General features: G+C 42.7%; 3 protein-coding genes across 8 annotated transcripts in view; 1 reads left to right on the top strand and 2 right to left on the bottom strand.

The window, feature by feature from the left end:
* Nucleotides 1-3,415, bottom strand: casp3a (caspase 3, apoptosis-related cysteine peptidase a). 2 transcript variants are annotated; one of them, XM_028978511.1, is made up of 7 exons: nucleotides 3,345-3,415; nucleotides 2,354-2,415; nucleotides 1,854-1,999; nucleotides 1,581-1,709; nucleotides 934-1,109; nucleotides 419-533; nucleotides 1-284 (listed from the first exon to the last, which is right to left on the bottom strand). In XM_028978511.1, exons 2-7 carry the CDS (start codon nucleotides 2,401-2,403, stop codon nucleotides 55-57), a joined length of 846 nt encoding a protein of 281 aa, XP_028834344.1. In that variant the 5' UTR covers nucleotides 2,404-2,415; nucleotides 3,345-3,415; the 3' UTR covers nucleotides 1-54. The 2 variants fall into 2 exon arrangements, with proteins under 2 accessions (XP_028834344.1, XP_028834343.1); XM_028978510.1 differs by lacking the exon at nucleotides 3,345-3,415 and adding an exon at nucleotides 3,103-3,208.
* Nucleotides 3,208-9,983, top strand: primpol (primase and polymerase (DNA-directed)). Of its 2 annotated transcripts, none has more exons than XM_028978508.1 (14): nucleotides 3,208-3,465; nucleotides 4,176-4,372; nucleotides 4,515-4,609; nucleotides 4,945-5,083; nucleotides 6,373-6,520; nucleotides 6,750-6,834; nucleotides 7,022-7,176; nucleotides 7,266-7,428; nucleotides 8,279-8,370; nucleotides 8,453-8,539; nucleotides 8,620-8,728; nucleotides 8,847-8,929; nucleotides 9,019-9,065; nucleotides 9,218-9,983. In XM_028978508.1, exons 2-14 carry the CDS (start codon nucleotides 4,190-4,192, stop codon nucleotides 9,473-9,475), a joined length of 1,644 nt encoding a protein of 547 aa, XP_028834341.1. In that variant the 5' UTR covers nucleotides 3,208-3,465; nucleotides 4,176-4,189; the 3' UTR covers nucleotides 9,476-9,983. The 2 variants fall into 2 exon arrangements, with proteins under 2 accessions (XP_028834341.1, XP_028834342.1); XM_028978509.1 differs by having other exon boundaries at nucleotides 8,459-8,539.
* acsl1a (acyl-CoA synthetase long chain family member 1a) overlaps nucleotides 9,912-15,187 on the bottom strand; it is an 18,573-nt gene continuing 13,297 nt past the window's right edge. For 3 of the 4 annotated variants that reach the window (XM_028978504.1, XM_028978505.1, XM_028978507.1), the window contains exons 15-21: nucleotides 13,731-13,803; nucleotides 13,068-13,156; nucleotides 12,862-12,978; nucleotides 11,707-11,850; nucleotides 11,506-11,607; nucleotides 11,284-11,355; nucleotides 11,064-11,204 (exon numbers count right to left, since the gene is read on the bottom strand). In XM_028978504.1, the coding sequence (XP_028834337.1) occupies nucleotides 11,064-11,204; nucleotides 11,284-11,355; nucleotides 11,506-11,607; nucleotides 11,707-11,850; nucleotides 12,862-12,978; nucleotides 13,068-13,156; nucleotides 13,731-13,803 (738 nt within the window). Of the gene's footprint in view, nucleotides 11,205-11,283; nucleotides 11,356-11,505; nucleotides 11,608-11,706; nucleotides 11,851-12,861; nucleotides 12,979-13,067; nucleotides 13,157-13,730; nucleotides 13,804-15,187 lie in introns of all 4 variants that reach the window. The other variant, XM_028978506.1, reaches the window with a different exon arrangement.

The following is a 15,187-nucleotide window of genomic DNA, read 5'->3' on the forward strand; positions in this document are numbered from 1 at the left end:
AAAAAAAAAAAAAAAGACATGATATAAGCTAACATGAACACAGTCAAAGCCCCCTTATGGTCTAAAGTACATCTCTTTGGTGAGCATGGACACAATGCACGGGATCTGCTTCTTGGCGTCGAAGCCCGGCATGTTGGACGCAGACTCAAAGTCTCGGGACACCTTGTAGTTGACTCGAGTCATGATCTGCATCAGCTCCAGATCTTGGCCGTACACATTGAACATTTCACTGAGAGACTGGATGAACCAGGAGCCTGTCATGGTGTTCCTCCAAGAGTAATATCCTGAGAGAAAAAGAGATTTATTTTGGCAAAAAAAAAAATCTGATCAGAATTGCTTGTTAGCGGGTTTATACCCCCAAACAACGTGTCTTGTCACATATTCAGCCCTTTTAATAACTTTAAAACAGTTGCTGAACCTGGGGCGGTGGAGTAGGCGTAGAGAAAGTCGGCCTCCACAGGGATTCTTTCAGTGGTGCCATCAGGCAAACTGTCTGACTCAATTCCTCCATCCAGATCTGTTCCCCTGCAAGCCTGAAAACCACATGCAAGACAACAGACTGCTGAGCCTCAAAAGCAGCTGAAAAGTGTGCGTAGTTTACCTTCATGGCTGCCCACTGCTCGCTAAGAGCTAAAACCGTATGCTGTCTATCACTTTCACATGAAACTAAATAAGAAAGACAAAACTAATTTCACAATTGAACAATGACTTAAAAGCCATGATTCAACAATACACTGAAATTTACACTCTGTATGCACAAGAAAACAAAATTGCTGAGGCAAGCTTGATTTTATCACCAAAGTGAACTTTGTGAGGAAAGCTCATATTGATGTAAATAAGGAGCCACTACAAAAATCAAACAGATTTTAATTTGGTGTAAACAATACCTTCAGACTTAACTTGAACTAGGAACATTTCTGTCTGCTGCCATACCTGAATGAAGAAAAGTTTGGGCTTGCCCACTAGGGAGGTACAGCGGTCACCCCTGAACAGCGTGGTCAGTGTCTTCAGCTCTATAGCCCCGTCAGTGCCAAAGAGCACACCCTCATCCCCATGGCTCAGCATCACACAAACGAAGGAGGCGCATTTACTGTGGTCGTCTCTGGCAACTAAAAATCAGAAGAGCCCTTTCTTCAAAATGGGTCACATTTGAAAAAAATACATATTTTTTAGGACTATTTTCTAAACAGAAATGTGATAAGCACTGTAACAAGCAACTTCCTTTTGAACCGTCAGTCACACAATAGCTGCTGGTGTACGTATGGTGTGCATGATCAGAGGGCCAGAGACAAAGCACAGATCATGCCGTGAAACTGTGGCTAGCCAATAAGTGCTCAAAATTACACCCAAAATAATGTGAAAAATAACCTTTTTAATTTTTCTTAATTCTGTATCTGTAAACACTTGGATGGATCTATAATAAAGATATTGGTGAAGTGTATGCTTTTCAGCTGATGTGTACATGAAACAGTCACTGGCGATGATACAAATGCTTATTTTATGACGTATTGAACTCCGCTTCAACACACCAAAATGGGAAGAGCAGAGAATAATTCATTTATTATAATCCACACATTTACCTGCAGTTAAAACCTGTTTGATCTGATCCACCGTCTGGTCATTGAACACTTTTACTTTGTAGCCGAGCTTCCCAAACACTTTCATCATATTTCCGGCATCCACATCTGTGCCATTCCGTGCATTCATTCCTTCAAGAAAGCAAATTAGCTCAGGCTTTCAATTCAACTATATATTAACATTGACAAGATAATACACATTACAAGCACAAAGAAGCTTTTCAGCTTCTAATTTATAAATTTATAAATTTTTAGTCTTCACTAAAAACTGGTTACCTGTTTTCCTTTCGAAGTTCTTATTGTTGATTATGATGCAGTGGCCCATACTGGGGTATTTCAGGCTGTACCTGAAGGACTGACTCTGGGGCTTGGCATCCACCTGCATAGGCTGCTCTTGGGTCAAAGCAGATGCCTGCTCGGTCCTGACAATGGATACCATCAGGGAGGAAAAGGACACATTCAAATGAACAGCTTGTGTAGTTATGTTGTGTTCCAGGTGCTTTTTACTTTATCAGACAATGACCTTGCTGCAAACACGCTGAATTGGCATTTCCAGATATCGAGCAATCTACAAAACATCAGCATCCCTATTCCTAAACCTTGTCGGATAGAATTTTAGTAGTATATAAGAAGGAGACAAGCAAAAACGATGATGTCAGGACAAGTGGGCTCATATGGAACACAACAATGAGATCGGACCACACGCAACAGCCAATGCAGGGATGATACTGCAGCATAAGGATAAACAAGACGGAGATGCACACGGATCTTCTCACCCCGATTCGCCGGCACGCAGGGCGTCGACGCAGTCCCCGTTCGCAGACATGACCCACGGCACCTGCGGAGTGAGAAACAGACAAAAGGGTTGAAGCTCCTCTCCCTCAGTCCTCGGCGGGTCCTTGACAACAACCCGCACGTTGCTCGCTGGCGCTTTGTTGGTGGCCGTGGGCGCGCCGACCAATGAGCGCGGCCCTTGAGAAAAACAAGCGCGGTGACGTCACGGGGAGGCTGCCAGCAGCCCGCAGACAGACAGGGAAGCAGCTCGTGTGTGTTCAGGCTGTACTGTACGTCGGAACGCTGTTGCCAAGTTACAGAGGCAGACTTTTTTTTTTCCATGACACGGCGTCCGCAACAAAACCACAACGTAACAAATTAATTTCATTTGGCTGCATGTATCTGTCACTTTGACAGATAGCTTATCCAACCGCACGACGCTGTTAACATCACTACACACAAGCGACGTCACTTCTCAATAAAAAAACTCAGCACCTGAACCAGTTACAAAACACTGAAAAGGTTTCCTTCAAAGTAAAACGAACATACCGCCGGCCGGACGCCAAACGAAACATCCAGTTATTAGACCGCACGTCGATTTTTTACTATTCCAGTTCAGTGAGCGCAGACAACGTAACTACAATTTTGGTTAAAAATGTCGACACCTAGTGAAAAGTTAACAACGATGAAATGTTTAAGAAAATGCTCGTATATTTGCATAATATACATTCAAAATTAATATCAGACTTACAACCGGGAGCTCAAATTCAAACACACCACAACTGAAACTTTCAACTATAAAAGGAAGCCTTTCTGCACCATCTCAGGCAAATATACGTGGTAGAAGAAAAAAAATATACTTCCGGGTCACGAACCAGTCAGACGAATCACGAAAAAGTTCTTATTTTTATTTTACTGTTATTCCTCTTCACGCGTTCATAAGTCCAGCTGCTCAGAAATCAAGACACTTAACGCCGTCAATTTCACACTTACATGCCACGTAGCGACTGCAGTGCAAGATAAACTACATTACCGAGAGATCATTGCTCTGTTTACGCCTCTTGTTTGGCGGCAGTTTCGATTACTTTCTCATGACTTTGACAATCCGACCGAGGTAACGTTGCAATCTAGTTATTCTGTCATTTTTTTTACGTATGTGAGTATACTGCGTACATGACTACATTGAAGCAGAGTACATGTCGTATACAGCTGCCAAACCTTCTTAATACCCATGTAATTAACTAGCTTAGATTAGCTGTAGCGCTGTGAAATGTAATAATTCATATAAAGCGTATATGCAGCTTGTTACTAAATTACGTTTAGTTGCTTTTGATAAGATAATTACAAAAGACAGGCAAATGTACAGGCAAATTTAATTTACTGTCACTTTATAGCAAAGTTTTTTTTTATTCCAGTAGTACTACCCAGAATGAGCTGGGATAAAGTTGCTCTATCTATCGATAGATTCAATATTTAATGAAAGTATTTACCAGTTTTAAGTAATACAGTAACTCTATGTTGATTTTGCATTGCACTATAGGTGATTGCACACTGTTTCAAATGTGGTGGTGGTGATTAGGTACCACAAGGAGGTGATTACTGTGTAATTCACATTAAAACAACTATACAATCAGTAAAATACAAATAAATAAAATGAATGAAAGAAACAGAAGGTTGTCCACCAAGCAAGATTTTTAATAGTCATTAACATTCATGTTTTTTTTTAGGCTGACTTAATTTGATATTGTACAAATATTTTTAATAATACAAATTACCTTTATTTAACTTTTTTTAATAATCAGTTGTTCTGTTGAATTTCTGCAGTGAGTGATTCAAGAATGAAGAGGAGAGATTGGGGTGACAGACTGAAGCAGGTGGAGAAGCTGGCGCAGTCTTTCCAGCATAAACCCGTCTGCTCCCGCTATAAACCACGCCTTGCGCAGCCATGGCAGCCGGGATCAGTATGGAAACTCTTTCCCCGTCAGAGCGCTGCCATCGCCTTTGCCAAAAGCTCTAAAGAGGTGTGCTGTTGTCCTGATGATGAAATGATTTAAGCCATATAATCAGTGATCACACTAACATTAATAATTATGCTGTGGGTATTATGTCGATATTTTTGTGAGATAAACATATACATTAACATCGCTCAATTACCTTACAAAGGACGTCCATGTATTTGCTTTGGAGAAGGAATGTGCAGATGTGGGGCAGAGAATGTTCCTGGTGACAAGCTACGCTGAACTATGGCACTATTACAGGTAACGTGGTGGCCGTTAACATTCCTTTTTCATTTAACAATAACAAGAATGAATTTTCTGAGAAATATTAGGAATACTGCAGTTGTAATGGTTGTCTGGTTGTTTTTTTTCAATAACCGTCCAGCAACTGTTTGTGTTTGATTGAATACAAGGTAGTTTCATAGGTCCCTCTATAAAAAGTTGTCACCACGGGGAGACAACTTTATGAGCTCTAGTTATAGCTAAATGTGCATTTGATCATATTTTATGGATTTTTAAAGCCTTTCAGAGAAAGGCTCTCCTGAAGAGATTAAGTCTGCGTTGGGCATCATCCCCTATATTCCTAATTAAACCAGGACCTACAGACAGTCGCTCATGCACAGCTATGAGGTGATCCCGGAGGGCGCGGTATGCAACCTTTACTTTGACCTGGAGTACCACAGAGCACCAAACACAGGACTGGATGGAAATCTCATGGTTGCATCACTCATTCAGGTACAATTAATGTTTTATTAGAAGACTAGAACATCCTTGAGCATCGAGCATTGGTTCCAAATCTTTGTGCACTTAATAGTAAGTCCAGGCTTCTGCTCTGCTCTTGAACACTTGTAACTAGTCTTGTAACTAGGAGCATTAGGCATTTTTTTTTTTATTCAACTCGTTAATTTCATAATCAATTAATTAATACTGCTATTACTACGAATAACAGTACTAATGCAACAACAATTATTTCTTATATAAACACATACAGTATGTCTCAATTGGTTTTGACATGCCCTACAGCTGACACCCCCCATACTTGACCCTTCTGCACATAAGGAAGAAATCTTGGGAAGGAGGGATGCCCTTCCAGGGTAGAGTGAGCCTGCCGTTGGTGTCAGTGCGAGTCCCAAAGTGCAGTATAGAGCATCTGTCCATGTTTGGAGGTACTGGACAGTAAAGAGTAGTTGTTAAGTCCAGTGCCAAGGTGTACATTGCATGTACATTTTAATTCTTCTGGTCCATTTGAAGATCCCGGAGGCTTTAGCTTTTACGGTGGTGGTGGCTGTGGTGACCCTCTGGTACGTTTCATGCTAAGTCGTTTCGTCAGCAGTTCATTGCTAGGGACTAGGATTCATCTGGTGGTCACTTCACTGGAATGTGGAGGTGGTCTGGGTACCTCAGAGAGAACAAACAGAAACAGAAGTGGCATATGTGGCTATAGTGGTACATTTGTGCAACAGTGGCCCGGTACCGCAACTAGGACAGCCTAACTAAGGTGAATTGAACACTGTCTGATTTAAACACTGAGACTACGTCTTGAGTCCCAGCACTGACCTTCAAGCCGTTCCACAGCTGCAGAGCTCTATAGGAGAAGCATCTGCACACGTCTGTGACCTTCTGTACTTTGGGTATCAGTAGTGACTCCTCACCCTTCGAACGAAGGGGGCGTGGTGGATCGTAAATGACCAAAAGTTCACTCAGGTACTGCAGGGCGAGACCATTAAGAGCTTTATAGGTCAAAAGTAGGATTTGGTAGTCAATCCTAAATTTGATTGTAAGACCGGGGTGATGTGGTCATGTTTTCTGGTTCTAGTTAGAACTCTGGGTTCAGCACTCTGAACTAGCTCAAGTTTACTCATGCACATACTACAACATCCAGATAGTAATACGTTGCAGTGATCTAACCTTGATGTGATAATAATAATTATATTACTCACTCTGCATAACCACTTAGTAATACTGCCGGAGCCCGGGCAGGGCCATCCAAATAATTCCTGGTTTTATGTATTTCTCTTACGTAGTATGTGTGTGAGAGGTTGGAGGACTCGTATGGAATAAAGTGCTCGAGTAAAGACGTGTTGAATTTGGACTCAAGTACAGAGGAGAAGTTCAGCCGTCACCTCATATTCCTACTGCCCAATGCTGCTTTCAAGGACAACAGCCATGTGGGTGGGTGGCGTTCATTTATTGATTTATTGATTACAGCTTATAAGTCAATATGTTTTATCCACAGAGAGACTATTTTTAATTAAGGTTAAATATGTGAGATTTTTTCTCAGCCAGTTCATTCACAACACAGACTGTGTTTGCTTTGGCTGTCAAATTATCTTAAGGCATCTGACGCTGAAGTATAATACTTGTCTTAAATATTCTGCGTAAATGTGCATTCATATTGCAGGCCATTTCATCCATGCCGTTCTGCAGCCGGTGCTGACAACGCTCCAGGAGGAGAAAGCTGCTGCAGGACCCAGTCAACAGAGAAGGTCGGCTACATCGCAGTGTTGCCCGCTCTTTTTCTTTTTTTTTATGTCCTGCTTCCTGTTTTGTTTGTGAACTGCATTGTTCTGTTCCTTCCTTCTCATGTTGCACCTGTGCACTTTGTTTTTGTGTGTTTGCACTTATAGACGTAGTGTTTGCACTCGCTTTTTTTAAATGTTGTGTCGACAACAGGCCAGGACCATGTAGCACCATGGAGAACATTGTCCCGAGGGACCAGGGGCTGCTGGGAAGTCCACAGGCCAAAAGACATAAACGTGGGGAGGATGATCTCAGCTTCCTGTTGGTGAAAAACAAAGAAGGGCTGAATCAGCTGTTTGTTGACCTCGGTATGAGTTTAAACATGCAACTTTATACTGTGGTTTGGAAACTGGCCACTTTACAGAGACATAATGCAGCTGTATGCTACGAATTGCAGGTGTCTACACCAAGAATAGGAACTTCCGCCTCTACAAATCCTCAAAGCTGGGGAAGAACGTAGCCTTCATGGTTGCCGAGGACAACCAGTACATCCCCAAGCCTGACAAGCGCGTCTCTGAGGAGGAACGCATATTTCTGGCCTCTTTAATTAGCAACGTGAGGTATTGTTCAAAACATGTGAAATGAAGGTATTATGTCTCTGTTATGGAAGCTTTTTGCTTCAGATGTGGCAAGTGATAGCAGGTGGTAGTATCCTACTGGGTAACACACTCGCCTATGAACCAGAAGACCCAGGTTCAAATCCCGCTTACTACCATTGTGTCCCTGAGCAAGACACTTAACCCTAAGCTGCTCCAGGGGGGGGGGCTGTCCCTGTAACTACTGATTCTAAGTCGCTCTGGATAAGGGTGTCTGATAAATGCCCTAAATGTAAATGTAAATAGCTTGATACACAGACCAGTAGGTCATCTGACCACAGAAGCAACAGCAGCTGAGGGACATGCAGCTGTCACATTATGAAGCAATGCTCACATGCTCTTTAGTTGTAAACAGCAGCTGTGAGGGTGTGTGTTTGTATTTGCATCAGTATACAAGAAAGAAATGCGTACTACCATGCCAGGACATTTATTATTTTGAAGTGTTAGATGTGAAGCTCGGTTCATGCTGGGCTCTGATTCGTTCACTGGCTTTCTTTTTTTGGCCACATCATGGATGAGTTTGTAGTGGCCTGAATAGTTGTTGTAATGAATGGAGTGTATTTGAATTCCTGTTTACCATGTGCTATGCTGTGTATCACAATGACAATCACTTCACTTTAATCTTTATTCATCTTATTCACAGAGAAATCATGTATTTGGTTGTATGTGTACTAAGTAGGAGAACCAGTAAAACTGTGCAGGGTGGTGGCTCTTAATGGCTGGAACTCAGTACACAACTGGTGTACACATATTGCAGTGGTTAAACCGGAACACAGGCAAACATTGTAATCACAGGTCATGTTCCCTTCATCAGTTTCACAGGCCAGAGGATTTTGACCTGGGATACGCCTGAAGTAAAAAAAGGCCTTCGGTCTTCAGCTCAGAACAGAACCCTGACCCTCTCAGGTATTGAAATGGTGACTTTACTACAGTGAAACATTCAATGAAACCTATTTGCCAAAATGTACCTATTTGCATTTGTCATAAGATGCAGTTGGAGACAACCAGTGCTCGCCTTACAGCGAGGTTGATGAATTTGTGACAAGACTGGTGAGCAAAGGGGAAGTGAAAGGAAGTGAGTTCATGTTACATTAACTTGTGCATTTTTTGTGAGGTATCTTTTTCTGAAGTCCACTTTTTGAATATTTCTGTCAGCGATACGACGGTGGAACTACTTTGTGTCAGAGCAGCTGCTGGTGTACGACATCGTGAACTACCGCTGGTGTGAAAATGTGGGCCGCCACCACAGGAGTAATAACATCATGTGAGCTCATGCTTTCAAACTGAAACACACACAGCCACAGCGTTGCTTTGGCCACTCAAGCATTGGACCTTAATGCATTTTAAATGGGTTACATGACCGTTACCATCTCACCACACAGGATCCTGGTGGACCTGAAAGAGGAGGTGTGGTACCAGAGGTGTCATGACCCTGAGTGCAGGAGACAGAATTTCCGGTCCTCCAGTACGGCATTTTAACAACTTCGATCTGAGGTTCTGTAGAGCACTGCCCTGATGGCTGACAAATTAAAAGCTGACACATTTTCTGTCTAGGCTACCCACTGCCGGAGGAAATTTGCATCAGTCATATTCTTAAAGAGGTCAGTATACTATGTCTGTCACAGCTTTGATCATAACAACTCAAGCTTATCCTACAGGTTTCTTTTTTTTGTAAATTGACAGTATGAGGCTCATTGTCGAGCGCCTTATTGCTGCTCTGGAAAATGAATAATATGTAATAATTTTTTACCAGGATGAAGAGGACCAGGAGTTCTTGATGGATGAGGCTGGAAACATCGAGCTGAGTCAGTCTCACACATCTGATCCAGCTGCTGAACAAAAACGGGGGAAACTGGCGGGCCCTCTCCTGACAGATGACACCGATGTCTGGGAGGACAACTCAGATGACCCCTCTTTTCTGGAGGCTCTGGACGAAGTGGAGAGGAGTGCCAACGACATCCCAGATGCGCTTCTCCTCCTTGCAGCTGACGAGTACGAGGAGAAATCCTGAACAATGCAGCTCTGGGCTCTCTTTTTGTGTAGCGCTAACACCACACTGTCATGATCCGGTCCGGCAGGGGCTACTCCGGGTCCGGGATTCAGACCGGATCATGACACACTCCAGCTGAGTGTGAGGGTTCAATGTTGATCTTTGTGCTACAGTGCTAAATGCATTAAACATAATTAAAAATAACATTAAAAATAACACATTTTACAAAAAGCTTTTTTAATAGCTATTTGTGTGAACACTTTTCTATTACTATTGTTTGATAAAAAAAATTCTCTTAATGGGCATCTTAAATTTATCGACAAATTTTATTTTGAACCTGTACAGAAAAATATGTTTACCAAATTGTAAAGATGTTAATAAGTCAATTTATGAGAAAACAAACCGCTTTCACTTGTTAATAATTGAATCACACCAGTACAGAGTACATTGAAAGGTATGATGTTCAAAATGTATTTATTGTATACCTGTACAAATCTACATTCAAATAAATAGCCATACAGAATGACAAGAAATACACACAGAAGAGTGTTCATTTGTTAAAAACTGAAACGTCTGCACAGAAGCATGAAATTCAGGATGTTAAAGCAAGTTACTTTACAGGTGCAGAGAGCAAAAGGCATTCCATTTTACTTTCTTCAAGAATAAGTCATCATAAAAAACCCTACTCCATCATTACTTGAATCAAAGCCCCTTCTGCTTCTCTTCTATCCCCAATTAATTCTCCCACCCTTAAAAAAGAGAAATCTTTCCAAACCTTAAAAATAATAAATGGCTGGCTGTAAATTTAGAACGCATTTTAATCTGTCTATTATACAACTGCAGTTTATAAAAAAGGCCAGTTTCAACACTTGTACAGTGCAAAGAGCGGCAGCTTCTATTGTCTATTGGCACAACAGGAGGCGTGACAGGCATCGAAGGACACTTGAGGCGAGAGACACAGTTGCAGGCTCATGAGAGGAGAGACATGGCAGAGTAACACAGCCCGATTTCTTTCTAGTTTTTCATATTTACAGTCACGAAATCAGTGATGTAACGTGGCTCTCTAAATTGGCAAGAAGTTACCGAGTTGCTGAAAGCATGGTCCATGGAAGCTGCTAGCATTTTAAAGCTTTTGTTTCTTCGCTACATAAAAAAAAAAAAAAGTGAATAATCCTTCCCGGACTGGAAATATGGCAGCTACGTACACCACTGTCAGAAAACAATATTAAATGTTCAGCTATGTACAGTACACTTAACACTAACCACAGGGTGGATACTGTGTACATACATCTTGCAAGAAGGTTTCTGGCCTCCTGCAGAGATTTAAGCTCTTGCGTATGACGGTGAAGACGGTCACAAGGAGGCCACTGTGACAGTGTGCAGTTGACGCTTCGCTCGTGTTCTTCACAGCAGGTCAAGGCACCACTCGCATAATCCCACTTTCACTCAACACGGCATGGGTTTTGGTGTGAGTCAACGTGATTTCATTAATTAAATAGTCATTGTAATTTGAACGTCCTTTAGGAGTCGGCCCGCAGCTTTCCAGCTGACTGTCATCCTGTCTTCTTCTTCTTCTGTCTTTCTCGCTCTTCCCCGGACGTGGGTGGCATCACATCTTGATCCTGGCATAGAGCTGATCGATCTGATCCCTGAAGTGGTTCCTCAGTTCGGTTCGCTTGGCCTTCAGCGTGGGAGTCAGTAGGCCGTTCTGCACAGAGAACATCTCCGGGTGCAGCACAATGTCTCTCACCTGTACCCACAAATACGCACCTGTATTACTTCTGAGGAGGGTGGGCTTTAAAGTACAAAAATGAGGAGAGGGCACTCACCTGCTCAAATGACTTTAGGCCCCCCTCTTTACCAAATCGTAAGATATCCTCCAGAATGGCCTTTTTTAGCTCCTTAAAGAACCACATGTTTGAGTGGAAAGCAAATGTTTGATCAGTAAAACTGGAAATGCACTCATGAATTAAACGTCTAGGGGCTACATTTACACAATAAAGACAATGTTTTAACATTTTATCATTCATTCTTTGTACATGGAACCTTACGTTGCTCTTGCACATTTCAGTGTAGGTGCCCTCAATGCCCCTCTTCTTCGCCCAAGCTGGCAGGAAGTCAGGATCTGGCACTGCAATTCCCACTAGACATGCCTGTGTGAGACAGAGATTGCAAATATATTAAACAATCTTCTCTCTCTCTCTCTCTAAAATGCACACGCACACAGTCCTAAAATTGTTTGTCCTCCTTACCTGAAGACTGTCACCATGCACGAATATTTGGGCAACTGGGTCGCTGCGGATGTAGATGTTCTCGATCTTCTCTGGGGCAATATATTCGCCCTGAGCCAGCTTAAAGATGTGCTTCTTCCTGTCAATGATCTTCAGAGTACCATTCTGCATACGTCAATGAGAAAAAGGTGGTTTTTGAAATTGTATAATAATAATTTTGTAAAATAATACATTATTGTCATGATCCGGTCCAAAAGGGGCAACTCTGGGTCTGGGATTCGGACCGGAGTTTCATGTCCATTCTGTGCTATTATGGTTCTTAACTGTTTTCACCTGTGTATGATTGTATAAAGCTGCCCTGTTTGTGTCTGTTCACGGTTGGGTCGTTATTATTTGGAGTCACCCCTGTCCTGTTCACCATGTATTAAACCCCTGTTTCGTGGCATTGTGCATATGTGTCCTCCTCCCTCACCAAACCAGCATGGCAGAATGACCCGACTACATTTGGACGCAACCGCCGCCCCACTGAGGTTCATCGGGAGGATGCCAGTAGCCCCCTTGACCCTGGCCAGTGTTGGCTTCATGCACCCAATAGGTTTTCTGGACGGTCCAGGATGCCAGTCCCATATATGGTGGCATTCAAGGTGAGAAGCAGCCATTCAGCTGTACGTGCCAGAGACTGACAGGAGTGGCAGGTGCTTGTGGATGGTGGACAGGATGCCGGTCCATGCCTGAAGCCGTCAACGCAGGACAGTCTCCACTTGTCTATATGGACTTCCTCCGCCCCTTCATGGACTGTTTTGGGTGGCACATTGGGTACTGTCAGGATCCGGTCCGGATTTGGGATGCAGAGTTTCATGTTCGTCCTGTGCTGTTTACTGATTGTTTTGACCTGTCTGATTGTATAAAGCTGCCCTGTTTGTGTCTGTCCGCTGTCAGGTTGTTGTTTGGTGATGTCTCCCCTGTCCTGTTCACCGTGTATTAAACCCGTTTCGTGACATTGTGCGTATGCGTCCTTCTTCCTCGCCATGTCCAGTCATCGAGACGATTTCTTTTAATAGCATATTTACAGCCAACATATTAACTTATTATTGTTATATTGCATTATACAGTCAATTTTGTACCCCTTTAAATTAAAATTTTAATCAAAGATAAAGATGGACAACTCTGACTCACTGGTAGCCACTTGCCAACATCCCCTGTATGAAGCCATCCATCTCCATCAATGGCATCTCCTGTCTTCTCTGGATCCTTCAGGTAGCCTTTGAAAACATTGGCACCTTTAACACACACCTGCAGTCCAACAAAACATACAGATGTGTGAACACAATGCTGGAATAATCTATGGAAGCTCGGTTAAAAACAATCAAGAAAAGACTCACTTCTCCTTCCCCGTTGGCAGCAAAATAATTCATGTCTGGTACGTCCACCAGCTTCACATGGTTACAGGGCAGTGGTGGACCTACATGACCTGTAGAGGGCAGCGTTGTTAGGTGCAATGAATGGGATTGCTTGACCTGAGAAAAAAAGTCTTAGGAACCTTTACAAACCAGTAAAAACAAAACCTCGGTGATGATAATGTAACATAACATTTCCTTTTTTCATTAAACAATGACTATGTGTGTATAGAGAAAACAATTAAAAGGTATCCACAGCTCTGTTATCCTCTTGTTCTCTGAGCAGCAATACACAATTGTTCTCCATTTGTAGACTTTTGCTTGTAGGGGATCATTCATTTGTTTACAGTTCTTGTAGCAGATCTCTCAATAGTTATTCCCCAATAATAATCAGATAATATCAAAAACTCTTTTTTAAACAATTTCACATTTACACAATTTCACAGAAGATGAAGATGAAAAACTTTTAATCGGTTCCACTAGTTAGTTTCACACACACGCATGCACACACGCATGCACACACATTATACTGTGCAAATGTTTTTGGCAGTAGTGAAACTAATTGAAGTACTCTAGCATACTACTGAGCAAGAAAAAAAACTATGAAAGCATGGCAACTGTGTGTGTATGTGCTGTCCAGTCTGTTACCTGCTGTCCAGTCTCCAGGCATAGACATGGTGCATCCAGCTGTACACTCTGTCTGTCCATAGCCTTCATAGAACTGCACAGGGATGAAATGGAAACCAAAATATATGTGAAAGCGAAGTTATTGTGATACACAGCAGCACAGCACACGGTGACACAACAAAACTCTGCTTTTAACCCATCAAATTTACTGAGCAGTGGGCAGCCATGACAGGCACCCGGGGGAGCAGTGTGTGGGGACATAACTTTGTTCTGTGGCCGATCGGGATTCGAACCAGCAACCTTCTGATTACAGGGCCGCTTCCTTAACCGCTAGGCGACCACCATTTAGTATGACAATCACTTCAGTTTTTAAAGTACAATAGCCAACCTAAATCCTGCCACAAAATATGGTGTTATCCAGAATGTACAGGGAGTGCAGAATTATTAGGCAAATGAGTATTTTGTCCACATCCTCTTCATGCATGTTGTCTTACTCCAAGCTGTATAGGCTCGAAAGCCTACTACCAATTAAGCATATTAGGTGATGTGCATCTCTGTAATGAGAAGGGGTGTGGTCTAATGACATCAACACCCTATATCAGGTGTGCATAATTATTAGGCAACTTCCTTTCCTTCGGCAAAATGGGTCAAAAGAAGGTCTTGACAGGCTCAGAAAAGTCAAAAATAGTGAGATATCTTGCAGAGGGATGCAGCACTCTTAAAATTGCAAAGCTTCTGAAGCGCGATCATCGATCAATCAAGCGTTTCATTCAAAATAGTCGCAAGAAGCGTGTGGAAAAACCAAGGCGCAAAATAACTGCCCATGAACTGAGAAAAGTCAAGCGTGCAGCTGCCAAGATGCCATATTTCAGAGCTGCAACATCACTGGAGTGCCCAAAAGCACAAGGTGTGACATGGCCAAGGTAAGAAAGGCTGAAAGACGACCACCACTGAACAAGACACACAAGCTGAAACGTCAAGACTGGGCCAAGAAATATCTCAAGGTTTTATGGAATGATGAAATGAGAGTGAGTCTTGATGGGCCAGATGGATGGGCCCGTGGCTGGATTGGTAAAGGGCAGAGAGCTCCAGTCCGACTCAGACGCCAGCAAGGTGGAGGTGGAGTACTGGTTTGGGCTGGTATCATCAAAGATAAGCTTTTGGGGCCTTTTCGGGTTGAGGATGGAGTCAAGCTCAACTCCCAGTCCTACTGCCAGTTTCTGGAAGACACCTTCTTCAAGCAGTGGTACAGGAAGAAGTCTGCATCCTTCAAGAAAAACATGATTTTCATGCAGGACAATGCTCCATCACACGCGTCCAAGTACTCCACAGCGTGGCTGGCAAGAAAGGGTATAAAAGAAGAAAAACTAATGACATGGCCTCCTTGTTCACCTGATCTGAACCCCTATGAGAACCTGTGGTCCATCATCAAATGTGAGATTTACAAGGAGGGAAAACAGTACACCTCTCTGAACAGT

Source organism: Denticeps clupeoides, chromosome 4 (genome assembly GCF_900700375.1).
Source record: "Denticeps clupeoides chromosome 4, fDenClu1.1, whole genome shotgun sequence".
Lineage (NCBI taxonomy): Eukaryota > Metazoa > Chordata > Actinopteri > Clupeiformes > Denticipitidae > Denticeps > Denticeps clupeoides.

Bases quoted from the DNA above. Each gene is read 5' to 3' on its own strand.
- casp3a (XM_028978511.1), bottom strand. From the start codon at position 2,403: ATGTCTGCGAACGGGGACTGCGTCGACGCCCTGCGTGCCGGCGAATCG. The intron at 1,710-1,853 runs GTAACCAGTTTT...GCTTTCTTGAAG, and splicing joins GAACTTCGAAAGGAAAACAG to GAATGAATGCACGGAATGGC. The intron at 285-418 runs GTTCAGCAACTG...TTTTTCTCTCAG, and splicing joins CGCCTACTCCACCGCCCCAG to GATATTACTCTTGGAGGAAC.
- primpol (XM_028978508.1), top strand. From the start codon at position 4,190: ATGAAGAGGAGAGATTGGGGTGACAGACTGAAGCAGGTGGAGAAGCTG. The intron at 4,610-4,944 runs GTAACGTGGTGG...TAATTAAACCAG, and splicing joins GAACTATGGCACTATTACAG to GACCTACAGACAGTCGCTCA. The intron at 8,729-8,846 runs GTGAGCTCATGC...CTCACCACACAG, and splicing joins CACAGGAGTAATAACATCAT to GATCCTGGTGGACCTGAAAG.